Source organism: Pelecanus crispus, chromosome 2, assembly GCF_030463565.1.
Source record: "Pelecanus crispus isolate bPelCri1 chromosome 2, bPelCri1.pri, whole genome shotgun sequence".
Taxonomy (NCBI): domain Eukaryota; kingdom Metazoa; phylum Chordata; class Aves; order Pelecaniformes; family Pelecanidae; genus Pelecanus; species Pelecanus crispus.
In genome coordinates, this window is record NC_134644.1 from 7,149,957 (window position 1) to 7,173,660 (window position 23,704).

General features: G+C 41.5%; 1 protein-coding gene across 1 annotated transcript; it reads right to left on the reverse strand.

Moving 5' to 3' along the window:
- On the reverse strand, nt 1–23,540 carry EXOG (exo/endonuclease G). Its single transcript, XM_075705863.1, has 6 exons — nt 23,393–23,540; nt 21,264–21,413; nt 17,623–17,762; nt 15,785–15,861; nt 12,637–12,751; nt 1–591 (listed from the first exon to the last, which is right to left on the reverse strand). The coding sequence occupies exons 1-6, from the start codon at nt 23,538–23,540 to the stop codon at nt 133–135; spliced, it is 1,089 nt and encodes a 362-aa protein (XP_075561978.1). The 3' UTR covers nt 1–132.
- Between the last annotated feature and the right edge of the window lie 164 nt (nt 23,541–23,704).

Here is a 23,704-nt window from a genome sequence, read left to right on the forward strand (position 1 = left end):
TCAGCTTCCAAATGTTTCTTTATTATAGTTTTCACAATTCAAAAAATGGTAATCCATAGACCCCTTGTCTTGTGTTTGCCTTCATCTCCCCTTTCAAAGTACAGAACCCCAAACATCTTCCCGAACAGGTACTCAGCCAGCTTTCTCTCTAGCTGCTGCTTGTTTTTCCTGCAGTAGTTCTTCTTCCTTTTTCTTGTGAAGCTTTAGAAGATATTCGTCAGGCTCAATTCCCGCCTCCCTTAACTCTGACATGGCTTTCTCCAACCGGTGCAATGTACGGGCACTCTGCACTTTTCGAGCAGTGATGTACAGTGTAAACTCCTTGAAGCCCATCAGTTTACAGGTATCCACCTCACAGATATTTTTGACATCTTTGGTTTTATCCACCTGAGGGAAGAAAACTAAACCTGACATTTTTTCCAGATCTTCAATATTTACTTGGAACTCAGTCAGCTGGTGACTGAAGCCTATGGGATCATTTGGCACCACAAAAGCCCCCAGTACCAAGGGCTCTGTAGACGTTCTGCTCCGTCTGGCAAGGATCACCTTGTACAGGTGAGATGGCACAGCTACGTCATCCTTTCCGATTACCTGTCAAAAGGAAATTTAGGTTACAGGTACAGATCTTATCATTTAAGGGGGAAAAAAAAAATAGATGTGAGACTAATCCTACTACCTCTAAAAAGGAGCCACAGCACGTAACTACACATCAAAATGACGTGCAGTGTTATCAGACAGGTGGAAAGCACCTGTATTGGCTCTGGCTGGGATGGAGTTAATCTTCCCCACAGCAGCCCTCATAGCGCTGTGCTTTGTACTGGTAGCTAGAAAGGTGTTGATAATGCACCGTGTTTTGGCTACTGCTGAGCAGCGCTGGCACAGCACCAAGGCTGTCTCTCCAACATTCCCCCCTCACCAGTTGGCTGGGGGTGGGCGAGATCTTGGGAGGGGACATAGCCAGGACAGCTGACCCAACCTGCCCAAAGGGTTACTGCAGACCATATGGCATCTGCTCAGCAATAAAAGCTAAAAGAAAGGAGGAGGAGCGGGCAGTCGATAGTACGACACTTGTCTTCCAGAGCAACCGGTATGCGTACTGAAGCCCTGCTTCCCAGGAAGTGGCTGGACATCGCCTACTGATGGGAAGTAGAGAACAAATCGTTTGTTTTCCTTTTCTTCTGTGTGCAGCCTTTGCTTTTGCTTTATTAAACTGCCTTCATCTTGACCCACAAGTTTTTTCCATCGTATTTTCTCCCCCCCCCCAGCCCCATCCTGCTGAGGAGGGGAGTGATAGAGCGGTTTGGTGGGCACATGGCATCCAGCCAAGGTCAACCCCCGCCCAGCACCATTTCATTGCAGCTCTTTATATAGCTGGTCAGGAATGAGCTAGTTATTTGATGGCTGAATCTCTCTTTCAAACAGGAAAAGTAGGCAAAGAACACTTCACTGCAGGGTTGTTTGGCCACCGTTGGTAAGAGACTTTCCCCAAAGATTTTCTGCCTTTCTCCTATAACACCACTGACTTTATATTATACTGTTAAGAACAATGATGCAGACAAAAGGTCAAAAGATTAGTCAGTAACTGCTTAAATATTTGTAAAGATCTATGACAAGGAGCTCTGGTAGAAGAACGAACTCAAATCTCCCAGCAGATGCAACTTCAGTTACGGCTGAATCTGAACTGGAAGGGAATCTGAAAAACTCATTTGGAGACAGAGAGTCAGCCAAGACCCCAGCTCCCTAATCCTGGTGCAGATCTGTAAGTGTAGCTGACTTGAAGGGATGGCCGAGCTCCTTTCTCATACTGCATCACGTTGTTAATGCCTGGAAAGGTGTTTTCAATAACAGTGGCTCAACACTAAGTTCCTGACCTGACAGTTCCAAATCATGTGTTTTTTAATACGCATTTCAAATCAACTATAACTTACCTTCTGTCCATTATTTTTTGTATCTCTATTACCCATACACAGGCTGTATTTAAAAACTACGTTACCTAAGAAAGCATTTTTTTGAGGGGACCTGGATATAAACAAGTACATTCAGTGACTCAGTATCTTGGGAGAGAGGCCTATCCAAAGAAAATGAACGTATTTTTTCCATAAATTCACTATGATTCAACTTAAGAGCTTGTACATGTTGGGTTTCCGACTGTGTCACTCAGACCAGCATCCAGGAATTTAACTGAAACACCAGGAGGGAAGGATCAGTACTCTGAATTCACATGAAATCTGTTAAAAGCTCACACACATATGTATACAGTAGACACCCCATCCTGTGTCAGGAATAAGTCCAAGGGAATATACATTTATTGATGACAAATGCAATCTCTCCAGCATTCAAAAAGTGATGCTCATGCACGCACTGTATTAGGCTTTTTTTCTTCAATATTGCTAAACTGAACCTGCCATGCCAACAAAGCGTAACAGGCTCACACATGGAAAATCTGAGTTTTGCGTAACCCTTCTGTATAACTACCCTTCTCAAATTTGTACTTTTATTCTAATGGCAACAGAAGAAAAAGATGCAGATGCCCTACAAAAACTACAAAGGCATCTTGTTTTATACATAAAATCCAGCAACTTGGTACTACTTCCAGTATTTGCAATACCTGTAAAAGCAAAGACTGCTTGTTTTGATTTTTTGACAGCTACTGTTAGATACAGTTAAAATACAATTTCAGACAAAGCAGGTATTTATTTCACTGCCACAACCGATCACATTAATTGAAAGTATTTTACAAACTAATCCAGTATATCAGTTCAGACATGCTTTATCCATTCATATATTCAGTATAACTCAATCACAGAAAAACCACTTCCTGTGTGTGCTTTATTCTGAGAGTATTCAGCACTTCTGCAAAAGAAAATACATTTTTAAAACTAAACTTTGCCTCTGGCTACTGAGCCAAGGTTCACGTCAGCCTATTCCAACAGTTAACTAATTTCACTTCTGAATTCTTTCAGTGCTTGAAGTGTGTCTTCTACCTCTGTTGCCAGTTTTTTAAGTGACTGGTCTTTAAGTCTTACTGGTTAGACCAAAACCAGAGAAAGTACCTTTAGAAGAAAGGGAAACCTCTCATAAAGAAAGTTTTTTCATGTTTTGTACAATGATGTAGTAGTAACATTACTACTGTCTCTGGCAAACACCTGCTCTTAGATTTCTTTACTCTGTTACAGAATATTTTCCTCCCCTTCCCTATACTAGGCTATTTAACAGCTTTGCTGTAGTTTAAACTTTTTTTGCTGTGTTTTTTTCTTTTTTTTACAAAAATAATCTTGCTTATGCCACCAACCTTCTCCTAAATAAAGCTCTGCCTAGACATCTAACAGTCACTGAAACTGGTAAGCAATAAATGCCTTATGCCAAACCTCCTTTCCCTTTCAACAACGACAGATGTCTTGATAGGGAAATGAGAGCTCCGGAGTGTCAAAGCACTTTGCATTTAGCATTCAGTGTGGGTGAAACCACACTTACAGCTCCTCAGGATCAACTGCATAAATAATCAAAACTGACTGATGCACAGGTAATTTTAAAAAGTACTAAAAACTACGCATCAACACACTGTTATATCTGGTAGGTTAATACTGAATTACAAAACGAATGGTGTTGGGATTCTAACCTAACTGAGACAGGTGGCACTTAAACCGGGGAGTACATGCAATGTATTGGTGGTGAGAGGGGGGAAGCCAAGAAGCATGAAAAGCCCTGAGGGGGAGAGGAGGGGGTTCACATTTCCATATTCACCCAAGCGCAGGCAGTGACTGACGCTGCTGAAGGCAGAAGGCTGGAGTTCCTTTTCCCCCCTGGAGCAGGGAGCTTGCAGAGCCTGCACTGCAATCCTGCCTCCTGCACACAGAGAAGGAAGAGGCTGTGCGGAGCTGCACCGCACCCTGAAGCTGCTGTAGGCTCCTGAGAGAAGGCAGTAGTGACACTGAGCCCTGCTCCCCAGATTCGCCCTGGGCCAACCACCTCCTGACCTGCAGCGTTCCTGTGCAATACGGCCTGCACTGCCTTTTCCAGGCCTCTTCACATACTTTTTCCCACTACAAATACATGTATACATACTAGGTCCGCCTTAGCTCGGCCCCCTCCCCTTCTCGACACCTCCCACACACATACACAGCGTCCTCTCTGTTGTATAAAAGACTAGAGGAAGGGTGAACACGCAGATGGAGCTGCTACAAGTATCTCCAATTAGGGGGTAGATGGCATATGTAAAGCAAACAGGTGAATGCGCGTTGAGTGAGCTAGCAGAGGGAACAGGGGATTGAGCCTGAGGACTGAGTGGGTGGATAGAAAGGCTGGGGAATGAATAGAGTGCACACAGAATAGTTAGGTAGGAAATGGAAATGCTGAATGCCTCAAGTGGGTGTTAAGGAAAACAGACACTGTGCTTATGTAATATTATGCAAATATATATACTTTTTTCTATGCAAAATAATGCATATTCATGCATAATATATGCCCTTATGAAGGACGGAAGGAAAGAAGCAAAAAGAGGACTAGTTCAAAATTAAGGAAGGATTGGCCTTTGGAGAAATGCAGTTCTAAACACAACTCAACTCTACACAGGCAATGGCCATACATGTAATTTATGTACCACTTCACTTCCACGTAAGCTCTCTTTTGAGGATTTAAATAAAATTTAAATCCTGCTCAGGCTTTATGCTAGTCCTCTGAATAGCAGTAAACTACTTCTGTAATTACTTCACTGAGTTCTAATATTGTTAAAGTGATTAAAACAAACTTCAGCCTGCCAAACGGCCAGAGTCTACAAGTGTCCTTTCCTTACACAAAATGTGGTATAAAAGTTCTATCCCCAGCTCATTCTGCTGGAGAATACCATCAAAGGAGGGTGCCTGATTTCTCTGACAGAGTAAATATGCATAGCAAAGAACACATATGTTTTTTTCTGCAGTTTAACGCCTATGTGAACCATGCACAGGATGCATCACCAATAATTTATGCAGCCAGTGTGACCCAATGATTTCTGTTAAAAAAGGAAATGCAGTTCTGGAGCATGCCATAGTATTTCCATCATTATGCTCTGTAATATACCACAATTTGCTTTTTTATGGGAGTAAATACAGAAGCTACAAATGACGGTTTCCACAGAGTTGCCCCCCGCCCCAGCTCAACAGCCAGGGAAAGAAGTAAAGCGTGATTCTGCAAAAGCAAAGTTTGCAACAGAAGCAATAGGTAGGAAAAACAAACTCAACAACTCATTTCCTATTGCCACCTAGAGGATTTTCCTACCTAACTACAGCAGTCTGAATCACTACTCTGATCTGCACCATCCCATTTATCTCAATGCATGCCGCACAGAGGCAGATAGCATATGCCACTATTGTAACAGAATAGAAAATGGGTTAAGATTATCCATGCACAGACGTTGACTTTGATTTGTGCTAGTCTATCCACAGGCAGCAGATGATCTTTCAGCAATCAATGCTTGAAACAGCTATCTGTCCCAGCTGGAAATGAGCAACAGTTTTTAATAGTATCTGTGATTCAAAGAAAAAATCTCATGCGCTAATACAAGCAAGAAAATAACAGCAATGGCCTGTTGAAAATCATTGCTGTCCCATATGCTTTAACACCATGCTGATAACAGGCCACAAGGTAAATTTTTGTGTCATCCTTTGAAAATTTCCATTTTGCTGTTCCTATAAAATTTTGCTTAATCTTTCAAATTTTCAACAGCCTCATAACAGAAAAAAAAAAGCACTCAAGCTAAAAGCCTTCTTTTTATAACATTAAAAACATTCCTTTCCCATCACCATTTGGGAAACCAATGTGAAATTTCAGATACTATTTCTCTTCACTGTCTGTATGGGTTCAACATAAAAATGTTCATTTTCCTAACTTTTTGCAGCTGTTTATTCCTTTCACTTTCACTCTTGTTTTCTTTGGTGATCTGGTGCTGGCTGAAGCCCTACGGCTGAACTGGTGTCGTCTAATAATGCAACATTATGATAATGTCATTTTCAGCATAGCGTTTACTGTTTCTTATTGTTATTGACATTCCAGAAGTGTGTATGGATTTGTAGTACTCCTTGATTCCCAATTAAACATGGACAGCTGTCATGAGGACGGGCCATTAAAATGTGTGCAATTCCTGACATTAAGACATGTTTACATATTGCTAAAACAACAAACTTGTTGGTAAGCAGTTATACAAACTTAAAGAGCTCACAGGGACAGATAAAGATAAGGGCAGAAGCAATATGATTTCGTAAAGCAGAGAGAACTCAGTGAGCTTTGATAAATTCGGTCTCATAGCTAAGTCACTGGATGGGGACTTGTCTTAAGCTTGGCTTTCCTTATCATTTTGGCCAAATCATTAAACTGTTCTTGGTCGTAGCTTTTAAAATTGGAGGAAGGACAAATGTGATAATATTTGTGGAGTGCTTTAGTATCACAATAAATAATGAAGATATTCGCTATGGCATCGAGGGTAAGTTTAAGCATATGGCATTAACTAATGTCACCTTCATGGGGGTAGTCAGATAAATACAGGGCAAAGCAATCCCTAAAAATGACAGTTTGGAGTTTATGAGAAAGAAAGTTCCATTCTTACATAAACAGGAGAAAAGGAATGTATCAGGTGTAACAGCAGAACACTTGAAGATTATATTAGAAGAAAACAGAAGCGTTACTCTTACTATAAATTTTAAAACATAACAAATGTTATCATATTTTCATTTTATATTGGACTTGTTACAGCTTCTCAGAGTGGTAAGAAAATTATCGTCTTCTGAAAGGGTAGGAATAATTTTTAAAAGAAAGGACTCATGAATCTGAAAGTAGTATTTTGCCACCTAGTGACTAGAAAATGGAAATCAACCATGAAGAGAATTAGAAGGGACTAGTCTTTCATCAGCGAGAGCCAGCTCTGGATTGGCAATTATCTGAGATGCTCTTAAAAGCTGGTAAACAGAAATCACATTCAATCATGACTTAACTGCCAGCACACACTGAAGAGTCCTTGCATCAGAGGGTACCATCATCAAATACATTAAAATGATAGCTCCAGAAATTCCCTCTACACTCCAGTAACCGTCTTTTCCCTGTCTTTCTTTGTATAATAACCAGAGTTTAGAACAAAGCCATACTGCAAACCAGAACCGACTGAAAACAAGCATACACATAATTATCTATGTAACAGTATTTCCATCTACACCTGGCAATAACAAAATTAAGGCTTCTGTCACATTTCTTGATGGACAGAACTCAAGGGCATTGTTCCTGTCACCCAAAGTAAGACTGTAGCTTTCTCCAAATAGGCATTTGTTTTGTTTTAGCTGTAACTTGAGGCATGATACTGACCAGGCCCATGAGATGTTTTACTGTAGATAGTATCCTTCTTGCTGATATGACCCCAGGTTTGACAATACAGAGCTTAATTATAATTTGATACTGAATTCTGTATAGAAACAGACTTTCTGGCAGTATAAAAAATTCCCTTTGCTATCAGCATAATTTTATTTACTTCATCATTGTGACAGCATTAACTGCCTTCACTCCAGTTCCTTCCAGATTTGTGTTAGGCAGCACTGATTCTGTTGATAGTGTTTTTTCCCAAATATCTGAGAGAACTCTGTCAGATGGCATGGAGAAGAACTGAGGGGTGTGAAGGCAGACCTAGCAATATAGCACAGATAAAAATAATAGTAACAATCTACAAAAACACTGCATGGCCAAGCACTCCAAAATGCAAATGTACGTACTTCAGGAAAATTTAATTTGTTATGGCTGGTCTGATTGCTATTGCCAAATCATTCAACAAGCCTAAAAAAGAAATTAAAAAAAGAAAAGAAGAGATGGTAAAATAAGCTGTGCCTATATACATAGTTATGGCATTAAAAGACAGATGCCCAACCCCTTTTTTTTTTTTTCAAATAAAGAGGGTGTGTATATGCATTATGATACTGTATTTACGTGATGACTACAGGCTACTACTTCCACAGAACCCATTTAGGTTACTTAACACTGAATCCACTACAGTCCCTACCACCACTCTTCCTATAATAAAAGAACCTTCAGGATGGGTACAGTGCTAAATAAAAGCAACCCCATAAATCTATCCTGCATCTTTGGTGTCTCTTCTCCAATCTTAAACCAGTGCCTATTATTTTCATTTGTACATCATGTCTAAATTTAGGGCTGACAGAGCTTTAGTCGTTTACACCAGCTGATCTAAGATCTAGCCCTTTAAACATATGTTTTATGGGACATGTATAATGGGCCTAGATCTGTTAGTTGCCTGTGTAGCCTTGAGACCATTTGGAGCAGCCAACAAATAGTAACAGTTCCCAGGTTTACTTCCTCCTTTAAGAAGGATACCTTCCCCTGTAGTATCTTGGCTAGGAGAAAACCTCTACTACTTCTGAAAGTTGACTGGGGAAAACCATAAAGCACCATCTTATATTTGAGAGGTGCAATTTGTTTCCCAGGGACTTATTTGCCACAGAACTAGACGACAAGTAAGTATATCTTCTGGTACAGTTATTGTGCATGTCTGGCCCAGCCTAGTCATTCAGTTTTGAAAATTAAACAGCAGACATGATTCCAGGATGAACCCAGTGTATCACTAAAAAGTACAGAAAAACGTCGTCTTCAAACAACAAACAAAATGTTATCTAAACTTCACTTTCGTTCGCCAACCACAGCCAATTCTTCTTAAATTCATATTTACTACGATGGCTTTGGGAATAAGAAAGGTGGAGCATTGAGCATGACGCAGTAGAACTATTGCAGAATTTGTATTTCAAACTCCAAATCTGCTGACAGGGGAAAATGACTGAAGTGACAGTCACTGGAGAACAGTAATGTATAAAACAAGACAATGTCATTTTGATTTGATGTGGACAAAAATGAAAAACCCGCATCTGCCTCTCTAATGACACAGAACAGATTTCTCCTGTTGGCATTCCATTTTACATATATTCTCAAAATATGTTTTTCAGATACCAAGCGTGGTCATCAATCTACTCTTTGCAATAAAAGCCTCCGCTAGAGACAGATGAAATGACAGAACATATCTGAGGATACAACAAGTTCAGCCAATAGACAGAACAACGCTGGCATCTACGGAGTTCAAGGTTAATTCCCTTTCTGGAATTAAATAGCAAATGGTACCAGAGTCCAAGCAGGAACTGGGAACAATGCCATGACCGATGCTCTGTTTTTCCTCTATAGTGATCTAAAAATAACCTTTTTGGACATCTGATGAGAAAAACACCAGCCTGTAAAGCCATGGATACATATTTCATCACTCCTTTAGCCAAAACCAAGGAAACTAAGATTGAAGAGAGGATCTGAAACAAACCAATGCAGACACATTCACTGTAGTACTTCTGCGTTTTCTTTTTTCCGCACTTCTAGTCTCAGAGTAGAAGAAAAACATTAGAAAGGAGCTCAGCCTTAACAGCCACGTTGCCAGATTACAGGTTGTGAGTTTCAGCACTATTGTGTATACTACAGCACTTCTCCTTAAACGGCGCATACAAAGAAAAAGGACACCTTCTCACATCAGCTTCATAAGCCCAGACAATGAGGACTAAAAGCCTTTCATTTCTAAGTCACTTGTCTGAACCTAGCAGAGTTCACTCCGAAAGACAGCTAAGAGGCACCTTCCCTTCTCATTCAGCTGCCAACTCTTAGAGTTCCTGGTTTAGGGGCAGAATCCCAGACTGCCAAAATCAATGACAATGACTGCAATTATATCCAAGGTATCAGTTTGAAAAGAACTTCTCTCCAGTGCTCCGACAGGTTGTGTTCCCTCTTCTAAGTGTGTGTGTTGATGTAAGAAGAAAAAAAAAAAAAAACAAAACCCAACATACCACTGCTCTCTGAAGTCTCTCTCCCCAAAGGACAACTTCAATGGCAAGCACAAGAACTTATGCCATAAAGAGATTTCAAAACAACAAAACAATTCTCAGCTTGGATTTATTTACACTTAGGGCTGTCCCCAAAAAGGACCCAAATCAAATAATTTAATATTTAAAACAAAAAAACCCGCACCCCAACCCAAAATCAACATTTTACTTTTCCCATCTGTAGACAGCATTATCGGTACTTAAACAGAGCTTAAATACAAATCCAATTTACATAATGAACCTCACCCTAGGAAGCTAAGTAAAGGATTTATGAATGTGGCCAAATGGTGAAATGAAAACATGAATACCATCATTCTACCATTTTCTATCTCACACTGAGCTTCACTTCAGTTTATATTAAGACCAAAACTGATAAAACATTCATAAAAGACCAGAGTTGTCATCAAACCCAAAGATGATGAAAACATCTTGGCACCAGACAAGAACAGAACGATACGATAATCAAAGCAGCACGGACATTTTGTGCCACTATTCTTCCACCACTGCATCCTGGTATCAAGTTACTTTGAATTCAAGCAGTAAGATGCAGTGCCTGCTCTTATTTTTACCTGTGGAAGACTAAAATTTACATTTCAAAACCAAAATGGAAAGCCAAAATCATTTTTCAGAAAATGTAATCTTTCTCTTCTAAGTAAACACTTTCTCTAGAGAAAAACTAGAAAAAGATGACCAAGATTAAAGTGAAGCAGTTGATAGATGCAGTTGATAGATGATTCAACTGCTTCCTGGAAAATAATTTTCAGTTATAAAATGTTCAAGTCAGCTGAGGATTTTTAATTCTTTGCAATGTGAGACGAATATATATTTTTTGGGATTAAAAAAAAAATGCAGTATCCCGACAGATACAGGGAGGCAAATTCCAGCAAGCTATGTGCAAGCCTGGAGAACTCTTACAGTACCATTCTGCATGACAGTAAGCCAAATGCTCAGCTCGACACTGGTGAAAGGGAACACTTCCCTCCTGCTCCCAGCTATGTGCTTTTGGATGTATCTCATGCTGTCACCAGTAAGTGCTGGACTCCTCTGTGTGCTCCTCTATCTTTCTACAGCAGTAGAAAACAAGCCCAGTAAGCAAATAAAGAGTCCAGTATGGAGGATTTTCTATTTCATTGGGTAATTAAGCATCTTGTGGAAGGATCTGACAGTCATCAGCGCTGGCAGACAAGGGAAAGGACTGGAAAGTATCATGGGCAATAGCCAAGTGAGCACTCTCCCTTTGGGTGGCAAGGAGCCATTGCCAGTCTAAAGCTGGCTTTGCCACTACCTTATCATGTGGCATCAGTCATATCCCTTAACCACGGCTTATTTATCCACTTGAAAATGAGCACAGTTGTCACCTTCCTCACAAAGATGTGGTGAGAGCTGAAGTTTGGAACTGCCACTGAACGTTGAAAAAGATAAATTATTATTACTGCATTTTCACATGCATACCATATGACTGCCTGGAAAAAAAATAACAACAAAGCCAAAGCTGTGATTTAATCACAGTCAAGGTTACAGACATGTGCGGGTGGGGACATAAGGGACAATTTTTAAAGAAGCAAAAAGGTAAAAGCAAACAGGAAAAATTACATTCTATCATGACTGAGTTCCAAGTTCAATCAAATGGAAATCAGCCATGTATTTATAATGGTGAAATAGTGCCTAAATCTTACCACTAAACAAGCCAGTGTTGAAAGCTGAACATCTCTCTCTTTTGTGTCTCTCATATCCCTCTGAAACAGGGGCTTGTTTATAGCAAGTTCATTCATTACTTCTCAGAGAACTAGCTGGACAGCTGAATCACTCACGAGCTGAAGCTGCAGTTGATCCGAGTACTTATTTTCAAGGAAAAGTGTTTTTTCAAGAGGTGAAAAATACAGCATTTATTATCTGCATTACGCTAGCTTTCATCTAGCAAGTGAAAACAACAATAATACCTCATTACAGTAAGGGCAGAAGGCAATACTCCCTGCCTTGAATACCTGACTACGCTCAGATCCTACAGATGTCTGAACACATGCTTACAAAGAGTAAGTCAGGCTAAGCAATAATAAACTTGATAGACTTTCCTATCTGTCTGTCTATCAATGACAGTTTCTAGAGACTGTGCGTGATCAATCTTAAATCTTTGGAGTATTTTAAGCAGCTAATAAAAATGGGGCACCAAAAGAAGAAGAGGGGGTACGAGTACCATGGACCAGTGATTACACTGCATTCACCTAAAACCTACTGAACTTGACTGAAGTCTGTCAATTGACCTTGGTATGCTCAGAATCTCAGTTGCAAGGCCTCATCTAAGTGATGCATACGGAATATCAGCAAACAACTGCTTTTGAAATTAACGGAGCACAGACATTCCAATACCCTATATAGTTTTGAGAAACACACATTACCTTTGTATCGCACTGTTTCTAGAATATATCAATACATGACTGAATAGATGCCTGCACATCAGCAAAACCCACTAACTCTCTGCTTAGATACTGTCATGTATTACACAAGTCAGAAAACAGTTTTACTGCCGACTGACATTTAATAGATCTCTCTATAAATAAAACAAATTATTTTAAAATTATACTTTTTCATGTGTAGGCAAGATATAACTTCTCTACTGAACTTGTCCCAACTAGTATTGGACATTTCATACATTTTGCATGTACTAGGATGTTTAACCTTGTTTTATCAAGCTACAATATCGCTTTTAAATACATAAATATCACTGCACTGTTAACCCAGCAACATATATACATACCTGATAAGTAACACTCTTCTTTCCATCATCATTTGTTTGAGGCAAGGTCAGAGGTCCAGAAACTACCCAAACATCCTCAAATCTCTCGGTCAATTCCCGACAATACATTTCCATTCTGGAATATATTTGTCAGATAGGGTAAAGTCAGCTAGGAAAACTTCACATAATAATCTTTGAAACATACTGTGAAGGGCAAGGTGACCTACTGACAGTCTGGGAGCATTTTTCCAAACTCATGTGACTGACTTGCAAGCCAAAGAATGTAAAACACAGGCCCAAGTCATACTTCGCACTTGTCCCTGGTTCTCTTATTTACAGACAGGCATGTGTTATCGCACACATTTGAAAATGGTTTCTGTTGCCTTACAACTTGTCCTGAAAATGTGAGTTCTCTACTTACTCCCACACTTGACACTAGAAAGATCCTAATCTCAGGTGACCATCAACAGTACAATACTTGTTTTAAACAGCAGGTTGTGGCATTCTTGCTTGAAAAGGTTTTACCACATTACTGTATCTGTATGTTCCTCCCCAAGGAATAAATGTCCTGCAACAGACAGCTCTTTCCATAGCTCAAAGTACTTAGAAAAGTTTCTACGTGCCATTCCCACTAAGTCTACTTATTGGTTTTATATAAAACTGTTTAAAAATAAAATAGTAACTCCAGAAATGCTAACATTATTTTTGCTTTTTAAACTAATTGATTCAGTTTACAGCATAAAATATTTCTCCAAAGAAGGTTTCTGGGTCATGCCTATTTTACATAAAATGAGATTATAACCCATCTTTGATCTAACACCCCAAGTGTTATAGAAATCACATACAGTGAGCACCCATTGGGCCTTTAGTAAAGATAGAGTTGCACTTCACTCAAATGGACAAACAGACCACAATATGAGACAGATGAGCCCAGCTAATCTGGCTGCCTCTGAAAGGGGGAGGTTTCACCCCCTTCCCTGTCTCACCCCTGTTCCTCATACCTCTCCCTTGGGCCACCTTTAGCACTCTTCATCTGTCAATAACCCTGAACAAAACCACTCTTTTTTTTGTGCTGGGTTAATGAGTTAAATCAGCTCACACAAATCAGAATTAGCAGGAACAAGCCCCACGAATCAGAATTAGCAGGCATGACCCTTTTCTTTAGTAATAGTGAGCTGCCATGTGATACGCCAAAGCATTGACCACAAGCTAATTTTTTTCCTGCTGTCGCCAGCTTTGCTTCCAAGCAGCTCAGCTCCTCGGGCTGTCTCACGGCATGGCAATACAAACACCACCTGGCACAAGGAAAGAGTGGGAATAAATGCAGCTAGGCAGCAAACTGCTTTTGGTGGCAGCAGGGCCAGAGATCAGATTACAGTGACCATGAAATCACGCTCAAAACAAGACAGAAAACAACAGTTAAACACCAGGAAAGAAAGAAGCATGCATGTTGGTGGGAAAATAATGAGGAATAAATACTAAGGTGCAGTTAGAGCACACCACTGAACCAATCTAATAGCTTACTATCTAATAGCTTGCTGAAAGATGCAGTCCTGCTCTCCCCTTTCCTACTGCTCCCCTTGTCTGCCCCAGCTGAACAGTCCTACTCCATCTTCCATGTTGGCTCTGGCACTCATCTCACCAGTTGATCCAATTTTCTAATCTGGCAGAAACATAACCAAGCAAAACAAAATGCGAATCAGTTTAACTGGGTTAGCAAATGGAATTGACTCGCCGCAGTCAGGCTCGTACCAGAGCTGGAACTGGGAAAGCAGCAAAAACACATGGCTGGAGGGCAAACACCACTTTAAAATTAAACAACAGACTGTTAAACTGACTAAGCTGTATTGTCCACCTGCACCTCAGAAGGCAATTCAAGAAGCAAGCAATTAAAAAAAGAGAAAGGAGGAGAGTATTGAAGCCAGGAAGGAATAAAACACACGTGAAACATGGTATCCTTAAAATTATTTGTCATTAAACAAGCGACTGACAAAAGTGGCACCAATACCTTGTTTATGTATTTAAATTTGGGGACAGGGTGCTGGGGTTGGGAGAAAGTGATAATAGCTGCTTAAGTTGTGGGGCTGGTAGTGCCAGGGGAAATTTTCAAATACTCCCCATGATTTCCTGATTAGGCAGAGATCCTGCTCGAGGGAAATAAAGAGGGTTTCCAACCTTTAATTGGTACAAATGCCTAGCTTTGGTACAAGGAAATTTTATGCTCAAATACTTGAGGTATTAAAACAATACCAAAAAAAATCTCTTAAAATGTTATAGCATTTATTTGTCTATAAAACAGTATAACCTTACTGAATGCCTCATATGGTTTTATATGCATTCTTGTAAAACTGGAAAGCAGTGTGTAGCTGAATGATGATGCATTTTTGATAGACTTTAGTACAATACTGTACATAATTTTGCTAACCTTCCCTTGAGAAACCTTGTGATATTCATCGTTTTCCCCTCCTGTTTCTTAGTCTTAACATTCTGTAAGTCCTATGCAAGAAGCATTGGATGAATGCTACTTCTATTAATATTTTTCTCTGCTCAAAGGAAGGAATGAATAAAAATCCTACGTGAAGAAAGTTTAAATTTATCAACCACTCACTTCACCTCAAAGCTGATCCAGCCAGTGTTCACAAGTGACAGAGAACCTGCCTGACTGCTACTTGGAAGCCAGCACTCCAAGAAACGCCTAAGACCTGAAGTAGTCACGACTCAGTGGGGAGCACTCAGTTCTCCAGTTCAAAGTGAACCAATGTCCACATACAGAGATGCGAATACTCTCACACTGGAACCGCGTTTTTGAGGAAGAGATGTTAAAGCAAGATCTAAACCCTTTCCTTGCTTCTACCGAATTTTCCTTAAGGACAGAGATGTTAAGCCTGGTACCTCTACCCACGTCAGCCAGAAGAAGTAATTTTATCTATTCTAAATAAATGGCCTCTACAGTTTGATTGAATAAAGAACTAAAGTAGTTGTTATACTGTTTTTGCACTGTGAGGACTGAGGTGCTTTTCATTTCAGAGGAAGTTGCTACGATCTCTACAGATAGCCTATAAAGTGCTTTAGAATACTTTGATGTAAGGAAGTTTTATAAATATAGCATTTTTGATTTATGCCACTGCCTGATATTTTTCACTTCATTTACGTACAAGTAATTTCTCACCTGTTCCAAAATCCAGCATTATTTTCATAATTCTGAGGCACGATGTTAGACAGATAAAACGTTTCGGCCATAGCTCTCTGCATAGAGAAAGAAAATAATATAATTTCACTGAAACATTTACAAGCTGAAAACACAGAAGCTTTTGGATCAGAATCCATTTCTAGTTTAGTCTCAACATTATCCACATAAAAGGTCAGACAAAACCCGAGTCAGAACATCTACAAAATTATTTTGCTTTAAGAGTTGCATAACTGGAGTGCAAACCTTGCAAAATGTATCTACTTTTTTTTTTTTTGGACAGAAACATAGCACAAGAATGTCCAATTCTAGAGGCACAGGAATAACTATGTCACACAGTGTCAGTTTTGTAATGTCTTTGGAAGCAACTAGCTACTCTTTGAATGGAAAGGATGCTTTCACCTATGCTTTTCAATTACTTGACTGCCTAATGGTTAGCTGCTTCTTCGCTTACGAGAAAAGGTTTTATCAAAAATATTCATCAATATTTTACAAATACATAACATGTAGGCAATGAAATGATTTATGAGACCATAATGGTCAAACATCTACATATTGGCTTAATTTTATCTTTAAAAAGTGGCACAAACCTCTCTGAACTGATGCCCACATATCTCCAGATGTGAAGGACCTGGTGCTAAAAAACTATACATATGCAAGGAAATACAGGAGAAAACATTTCCAAGATCTTAACCCAGAATCTTCATAGGTCCTGTACTTGTCAGTATTTTTCATGTACTACTTCTTCAAAGTGAAGGGGCTGACAGAACTCCTTAGGATAATGAGCAAACACTACCTGCGCTAATTAAACTGTGAAATTAAATTTTTATAATCCTGGATTGGAAAGATTGTATCATCTCTCCGCATTTAAAGCCAGGTCCAGGATCTCTCTGCACAGGTAGCTCATCAGCAAAAACTCCCCAGATGTCACAAAAAAATAACAACAAAGACACTTTCAGTGGAAATGAAATGACTGGTTCTTTCATCCACCACATGGCACTGCGCTGTCACTCTGCCCCACTGCATACTATTCTGCCTGGCAGAAATACAAATTCAGACTGCTTCTTAATTGACAAATTGCTGCATTAGGCACATTTCACAAGAGGATCCAATAAATCCGAGGCTGCTTTGTTAGTCAGCCAAGGCATTAGGGCATGATTTTCTTACAGCTCAAATAAATGGCAGGTGAAGACATTTTATAGACTGAAAGAACTATGGCAAAAGAAGGTTCTAATTTACCTCATGCACATTGCCAGAAAGGAAAAAGCCTTTTAAATCATCCAGGCAATCCCCTTGCCAATACAGAACAGTGCTTAACAGCATCTTTGCTTTGCCCAATCTAGCCTTAAACATCTCAGCACCTGTTGGCCAGAATGAAGTCATAGTTCCTCGTCTCCCTTTAACTGAGCTTCGGAAGGCACTTCTGAGGTTTGTTTGGTGAAGGTTCTCATCTTCATTGTACAGGCAGACAATGTGACATATAAGAGGTTGAGAAGACTTGCTTAGGACTATACTGTACAAGATATACTCACATCATCTCTGCCAAACAAGCTAATCTAAGCGTGATTTTATGAAGAGAGGTATGCCACCAGGGGATGACCTGATTTAGATGACTGAAGCAGAATGTGAAAGCATCCTACAGTGCTCAGTCAGGAAGAGACCTTGTAACTCCAAGTCCAGGTCTGAGCATCAATAATGAGATCATGTTCCATCTCAAAACAAACTGCAAAAGGAACATTACACATTACTTTTAAGGGTCTTTTGACCCTTTCCGACTGATAAATAAACACAAATTAAAAAGAAAGGAAAAAAAATCCTACTGTTGAAAACTTGTTATCTCCCGCTGGTGCCATGTGTCCTCGTGACCATCCACTGCCAAGGTAGTCTTCATTGACAGCACTAAACATTGGAGGGATGTTAGGATCGGGTCTGAATTTACAGTGCCTTCGGTCTGCATTGCCTGAGAAGTAACACACTAAATTGTTAGGTTATCATGAAACCATCATAACAAGAAGACAAAAAGAACTGGTTCTGTCATATCTTGCCAAGTGACCCATGCTTAAGGATTCAACACATTAACCTAAATTGGGTATTTTTCTCCTCAACCATAAAAAAAGAATAACTCTGCTTAAATATTTGTGCTCCAGTTCTAAATTCTTCCCCACTATATGCTAGAAATTCTAACATGCTTACTGTTTTATAGAGCAAAAACAAAAACAAAATACTTTTGCCTTATCATAAATGCAGATTAATATTAAAGGCAAGATTACTAAAGATATAAACCAGTATAGATTCACTTTTTAGGACAATGAAGATAAACAGATCTTCAGCAGCTGCAATTTCATTTTGATGTTTGAGCCACTACAAGTATTCCTTCTTTTTCCAAGGCTAGTCTGGAAGTAGAATGGGTGTATCTTGATGACGTTACACTTGGTAAAATAATAAACCCGTTCAAGAGAAAGTCTTAAGTCGTTTGTCCTCCATAGGCACAAATGTAAGTGTAGAGCTTTCATGTTCCTTTCCAAGATTCCCCTTCTGCCTTTCCAGACATTTGGGAATCGTGCACAAAAACGACTAGGCCTAAAGTCTTCTGGTAGACAAAAACATTTTGGAGGGAGGGTTGTGGAGGGAGCTAACTTAACCGTTGCAGAGATGGCAGCCCACTCTAAGCTGCTGTCTCTGCTGGGGAGCCTGTGCCTTCTTCCCAGGTTTACTGGCCATACACCTGTATTTGCGTCCTTGCACTGTGTAAAGTCCCAGTCAACTCCTTGGAAAAGAAACTACCCTGAGTGGGCTGCAACTTTGAGACCGCTTCATCCCAAACACTGACTGCTTCCTTTGGAAAGTGATGGCCAGAAGAGACTTGCCTGAAGTCTCTGGCATGGACAACCTCCAGTAAGACACCATCTCTCTTAGGGAACAGGCTGGGACCCAAGAACATCCATAATTAAGGAAGGTGCTCCAGACAAGCAGAGGAGGCACACGCAAAGGCTGACTCAGCTGTGCCTGTGCAATGGGTCAACAGTCCTGGAAAATAACTGGCTTAGAGCACCATCACTGTTGTCCACAATTTTTTTTTTCCCAAATGACAATATAATTCAAAGTATCTACGGCATACTGAATTTTCTTTATAAAATGCAGGGTGTCAGCTTAGGAATAATTTCACAGATGCAATACAGAGGACCATTATATAGCCTCTTTTCATTTAAGCATGAACCAGGGCCTGTACACACCAGAGAGAATTTTCCTCAGACCTGGCAATTTATAAAGCACTTCCTGTTGCAATACAACGTGAGGGACAAATTTCAATAGTGATCACTGCTAGATGTTAAAGTTATTCTTTCTTCTATAGCTGACTGTGCATACACACATAAACTGCATGCACTCTGGTTTTTTTGTCATGTCAATATTATCACTGAGCACACATGCACCCTATGCTTCCTTGCGCTCCGTACCAAGAACAAAGTGTGGTACACAGTCTCCACTTGGCAGGCCTCTGAAGAGCCCAAGAATAGGCAAGGACCACAAGGAAGAAGGGAAGGGGTGGAAAATGAGCATGCATACAGATAACGCATCTCTTGGAGACCAGCGCCTGTAAGCAATTTCCGCTTCTTTGCTGACCATCTGTGCATAGGTCCATGGAGATGATATCAAAACTGAGAGGTGGTCAGAGTATCTTTACGCAGTGCAGGTAGAAGGAAGGAGCTTCACTTTTCTTTTTGGTAAAGCACGTGACATGATACTTTAACACAGGATTGATGTGTAGGAAGCAACACTGACAAGTTTACCAGCGTGCAAAACAACAGAATTCTTATTTAAAAAAAAAAAAAAAAATTAATCTCAGTCTTTAAGACAAAGTGTAATTTATCAATTCAACTTGAAAAATGGAAATAGATCCTCACTTATTGTCTGTTCACTGCTTTCATAAAAACGGATAATTTCTTCTGTAATCAGATTTGTACATCTCATTTAAATGCAAAGCTAATTTCTTTCCACCATGTTTTTTAAACATTTAAGTTCTTACTTCTCAATAATTTTTTTTTATATCACATGGTTTCAAATCTTCTGTACATGAAAGGTTTTTGTGACCTTCCCTGAACAACACAGTTCCGCCTCAAATCTCAGTTAGAGTAGTTATCAGACATAAATCAGAGCTGAATGCCTCACGATACTTAATTTCAGCCTGCAGGTTAGTTGTACCTGATCATTCGGAAAACATTTTAACAATTCAGCTGTTAAGGCCCACTTGAAAGTAAGCGGGGAATTACTGCTTTCTTCTCAGAAAGAAGTAGAATCAACGATGCTACTTAAGGGTTGGCTATAAATATTTTCAGGATCACACTTTTAATTTTGAAAGGTAATTTGAAGACAGTGATTAAGATGTATTTAGAGGGCTACTGCGTTCATAAAACACTTTACAATTATACAGTTACCTCCATTACTAATAATTTGCCTTATAAAAACTGAACTAATGCTATAAACTTAATTTACAATGACTGTATACCACTTATATTTCATTCACCACTGACAGCAAAAAAATCACTGAGCCTCTGTCTTGCATAAAGAACAGGGGAGAGACTATTAGACAGTGCACATCAGAAAATACAACAGAACTGCATCAAAGTAAATAATGGCTGCCGTGAGTACGTACGCCCTATCTAGCTTTGAACAATTACAACTCTTGATGCCCTTTGCTCCATTTTTCTCTCAGAAATGGGCATTCATCTTTTCTCCCCATTCTGAGCAAGTCTCTTTAAGACCTGTAGATGAAACATGCTGGCCACTAAAGGCACTGACCCCACAAACATTCACACATATGGGGCAGTATGTAAACTGACCTAAACCGGCCCACAGAACTAACTACACAACCTAAGGAAGCAAGAGCAATTTTTATGCGCTTGAGCAATAACACTGAACTTTGCAGGTCTGAATCAGGTTAAGAAAAGTTTAATTTTCAATTTGTCATCTTCTCTCCATTCATGTTTAAAAGAGGTACGTTAAGCTTCCCTCCTGCAACATCACTGACACAGCTATATTGATCTCGTGCTTACAGACCGTTTCATAAATTCATAACAGAAATTTCTCGCGGAAGGTAGTTCTGGTTCTTCTTCATTCCTCCCTTTCATACTCAGCCCTTGGGCCAAGTGTGTCTTGCAGGCCTCAGGATGTTGTACATTCAATTCCAGACTAGTCCCAACAAGACAAAAAACACTGAAGAGGTCTGCCAACCTGCAGTGACAGATCTCTTTTAAATCACTGTCAGCATCAGCCTTAACACTGTCATGAAACTGACAGCCACCCAGAGGCCTGCTGCCTCCAGTCGGATTGTGAATGGGTGGAAAAATCCAGACCTAGAGATCACTATGGGATTTTTCTCCCTGCCTGCTCCTGGGTCCACCTTCTGTGAACTGCAAAGCTTATTCTGGGTGCCATAAATGTAAGAAAATAAATACCTACATACCCAGTGTCTTCTGTTTTGAAATATGTTCAATCACCCATCTAGGCACCCGTTTTGCCTGATCATAAGACAGTGCGTGATTTGTGTAACGTCTGGTCTCTGTTCCAGCTTCAGGGAATCCGTATTTTTCCAGCAGAGACTCTTCTACTGGTTCTAAGGAGAAAAATAAACAGAAAGCCATCCAAAGATGAAAAGTGATCAGAAACAAGACAGTAAGAAAAGCAGAGAATCATAGAATCGTCTCAGTGGATGTAAACATACTGTATAGGGAACTACTTGAGGTTACTGCCACAATTAAGACCCCCGCAAAAATTAAGAGAGTTATCCAGTGAAACTCCGTTCTACCAAAAAACCTGTGCTTTTCATTGTGTCCTCACATGAGGATCTCAGTTCTAGGACTAGCTCATCCACTCTAATGCCTACACACATCTACCTAGCAATCGCTCTGGGCTGGCCTTCAGAAGAAAAGCTGTCAGGTATTTAGGGACAAATCAGGCAACAAGGAGTTATGGACACAGGAGATCAACACACACATTTCATCCTTCAGAGCGGGAAATCGCACTCCTCCTCTCAAACTGAGACGTACAAGTTGAGCAAAGGCACGAGACCTGCCCTCACTGGGAACGCTTGCACGCTGATGAATGAATGAAAGCTACATTTTCAGCATTTTGAGATTTTTTTTTTTTTTGCAAGGCACATTTTTCTCTCATGGAGGAATATTTACATCTGCCTTACTGACTTCCTCATCCTCCAGCCACCTGTTCAACAGCAACTCATGTTTTTAGAGCCCCTCTTCCTGTGCTTTCCAACACTTTGATACTTTTAAAGCCTTCATGCTACAGAGAAAACCATTCATTCCCACCAGGCCCCGGTGCCCTCCAAGAGCCCCCTCCCCGCGCCTCGCACCCCTGCCAGCCCCCACGGAGCGGGCCGGGGCCTTCCCCAGCGAACAAACACCACTCGTGGCCTCGTCCCCCCAGGGAATCATAGAATCATAGAATCGTTTAGGTTGGAAAAGACCTTTAAGATCATCCAGTCCAACCATTAACCTACACTACCAAGTCTACTCTAAGCCAATCAAGGGTAGACTAGACTAAACCATGTCCCAAAGTGCCACATCTACCCGTTTTTTTGAATGCTTCCAGGGATGGGGACTCCACCACCTCTCTGGGCAGCCTGTTCCAATGCTTGACCACCCTTTCCGTAAAGACATTTTTCCTAATTTCCAACCTAAACCTCCCCTGGCGCAGCTTCAGCCCATTTCCTCTCGTCCTATCGCTAACTACATGGGAGAAGAGCCCAACACCCACCTCACTACAACCTCCTTTCAGGTAGTTGTAGAGAGCGATAAGGTCTCCCCTCAGCCTCCTCTTCTCCAGGCTGAACACCCCCAGTTCCCTCAGCCGCTCCTCACAAGGCCTGTGCTCCAGACCCTTCACCAGCCTTGTTGCCCGTCTCTGAACACGCTCCAGCACCTCAATGTCTTTCTTGTGCTGAGGGGCCCAAAACTGGACACAGTATTCCAGGTGCGGCCTCACCAGCGCCGAGTGCAGGGGCACAATCACCTCCCTGCTCCTGCTGGCCACACTATTCCTGACACAGGCCAGGAAGCACAGGGGAAGCAGCAGCTGAAATTTAGTTATGGCCTGACCTGAACTGTGTGTTCAAAAGTAAACATATCTCTATGTGTGTGTGTGTATATATTATGTGGACATTACCAGATCACGCAGAGCAACTGCTCTCCGCTCCAAACTGCAACACGGGGCATTTGCAGCCATCGTGGTAGCCACAGGAAGCCGCTCTCCTCGCGTGTCACCAACATTTCGGTGTGAGCAGGTGCAGCAAGGGAAGCCGCGTTTCCAATGCAAGTTACGGCCCGGCATCCCCAAATAACCTCCTCCCCCCTCAGCCCGCCGCAGGGAACCCCCCGCCCTCCCGGCCCGCTTTGGGCAGCCCAGGACGGAGGCAGCGGGGAGAAGGCTGCTCGGAGGGGAGGGAGCGGGTTTAGGGGAGCGGGTTTAGGGGCGCGGGGGGCTCTGTGGGGAGCGGGGCCGCCCTGAGGCGCGGCCGCTCCCGCCCCACGGAGCCACGGGGCCGCCGCGCCCGGCCTCCCCTCTGCCCGCAGCTCTTACCCTCCGGCAGCGCTCGCCCAGGCACCAGCTCCGGCTGGCTCTGGCTGCGGAGGAGCCGCCACGCAGCCCAGCACGACGCGGCGGCGCCGGCCGCGGCCCCGCAGACGAAGCCGCCCAGAAAGCGGCGGTGGCGGGGCAGGGCCGCCATGGCGGCGGGCGGAACCGCGGCGCCCCCTGCAGCCCCGCCGCGCCCCCTGCCGGCCCGCCCGCGGCGGCGCGGCCCCTGGCCGCCATGGCGGCGTCGCCTCAGCGGAGCGGCGGCGGCGGGGGAGGGACGGGCGAGGGGCGCGGGGCGCGGGGCGAACGAGGGGC

Bases quoted from the DNA above. Each gene is read 5' to 3' on its own strand.
- EXOG (XM_075705863.1), bottom strand. From the start codon at position 23,540: ATGGCGGCCCTGCCCCGCCACCGCCGCTTTCTGGGCGGCTTCGTCTGC. The intron at 17,763-21,263 runs GTATGTAGGTAT...GTTACTTCTCAG, and splicing joins TTCAAAACAGAAGACACTGG to GCAATGCAGACCGAAGGCAC. The intron at 592-12,636 runs GTATGTATATAT...TCCTTTTGACAG, and splicing joins AGAAGAGTGTTACTTATCAG to GTAATCGGAAAGGATGACGT.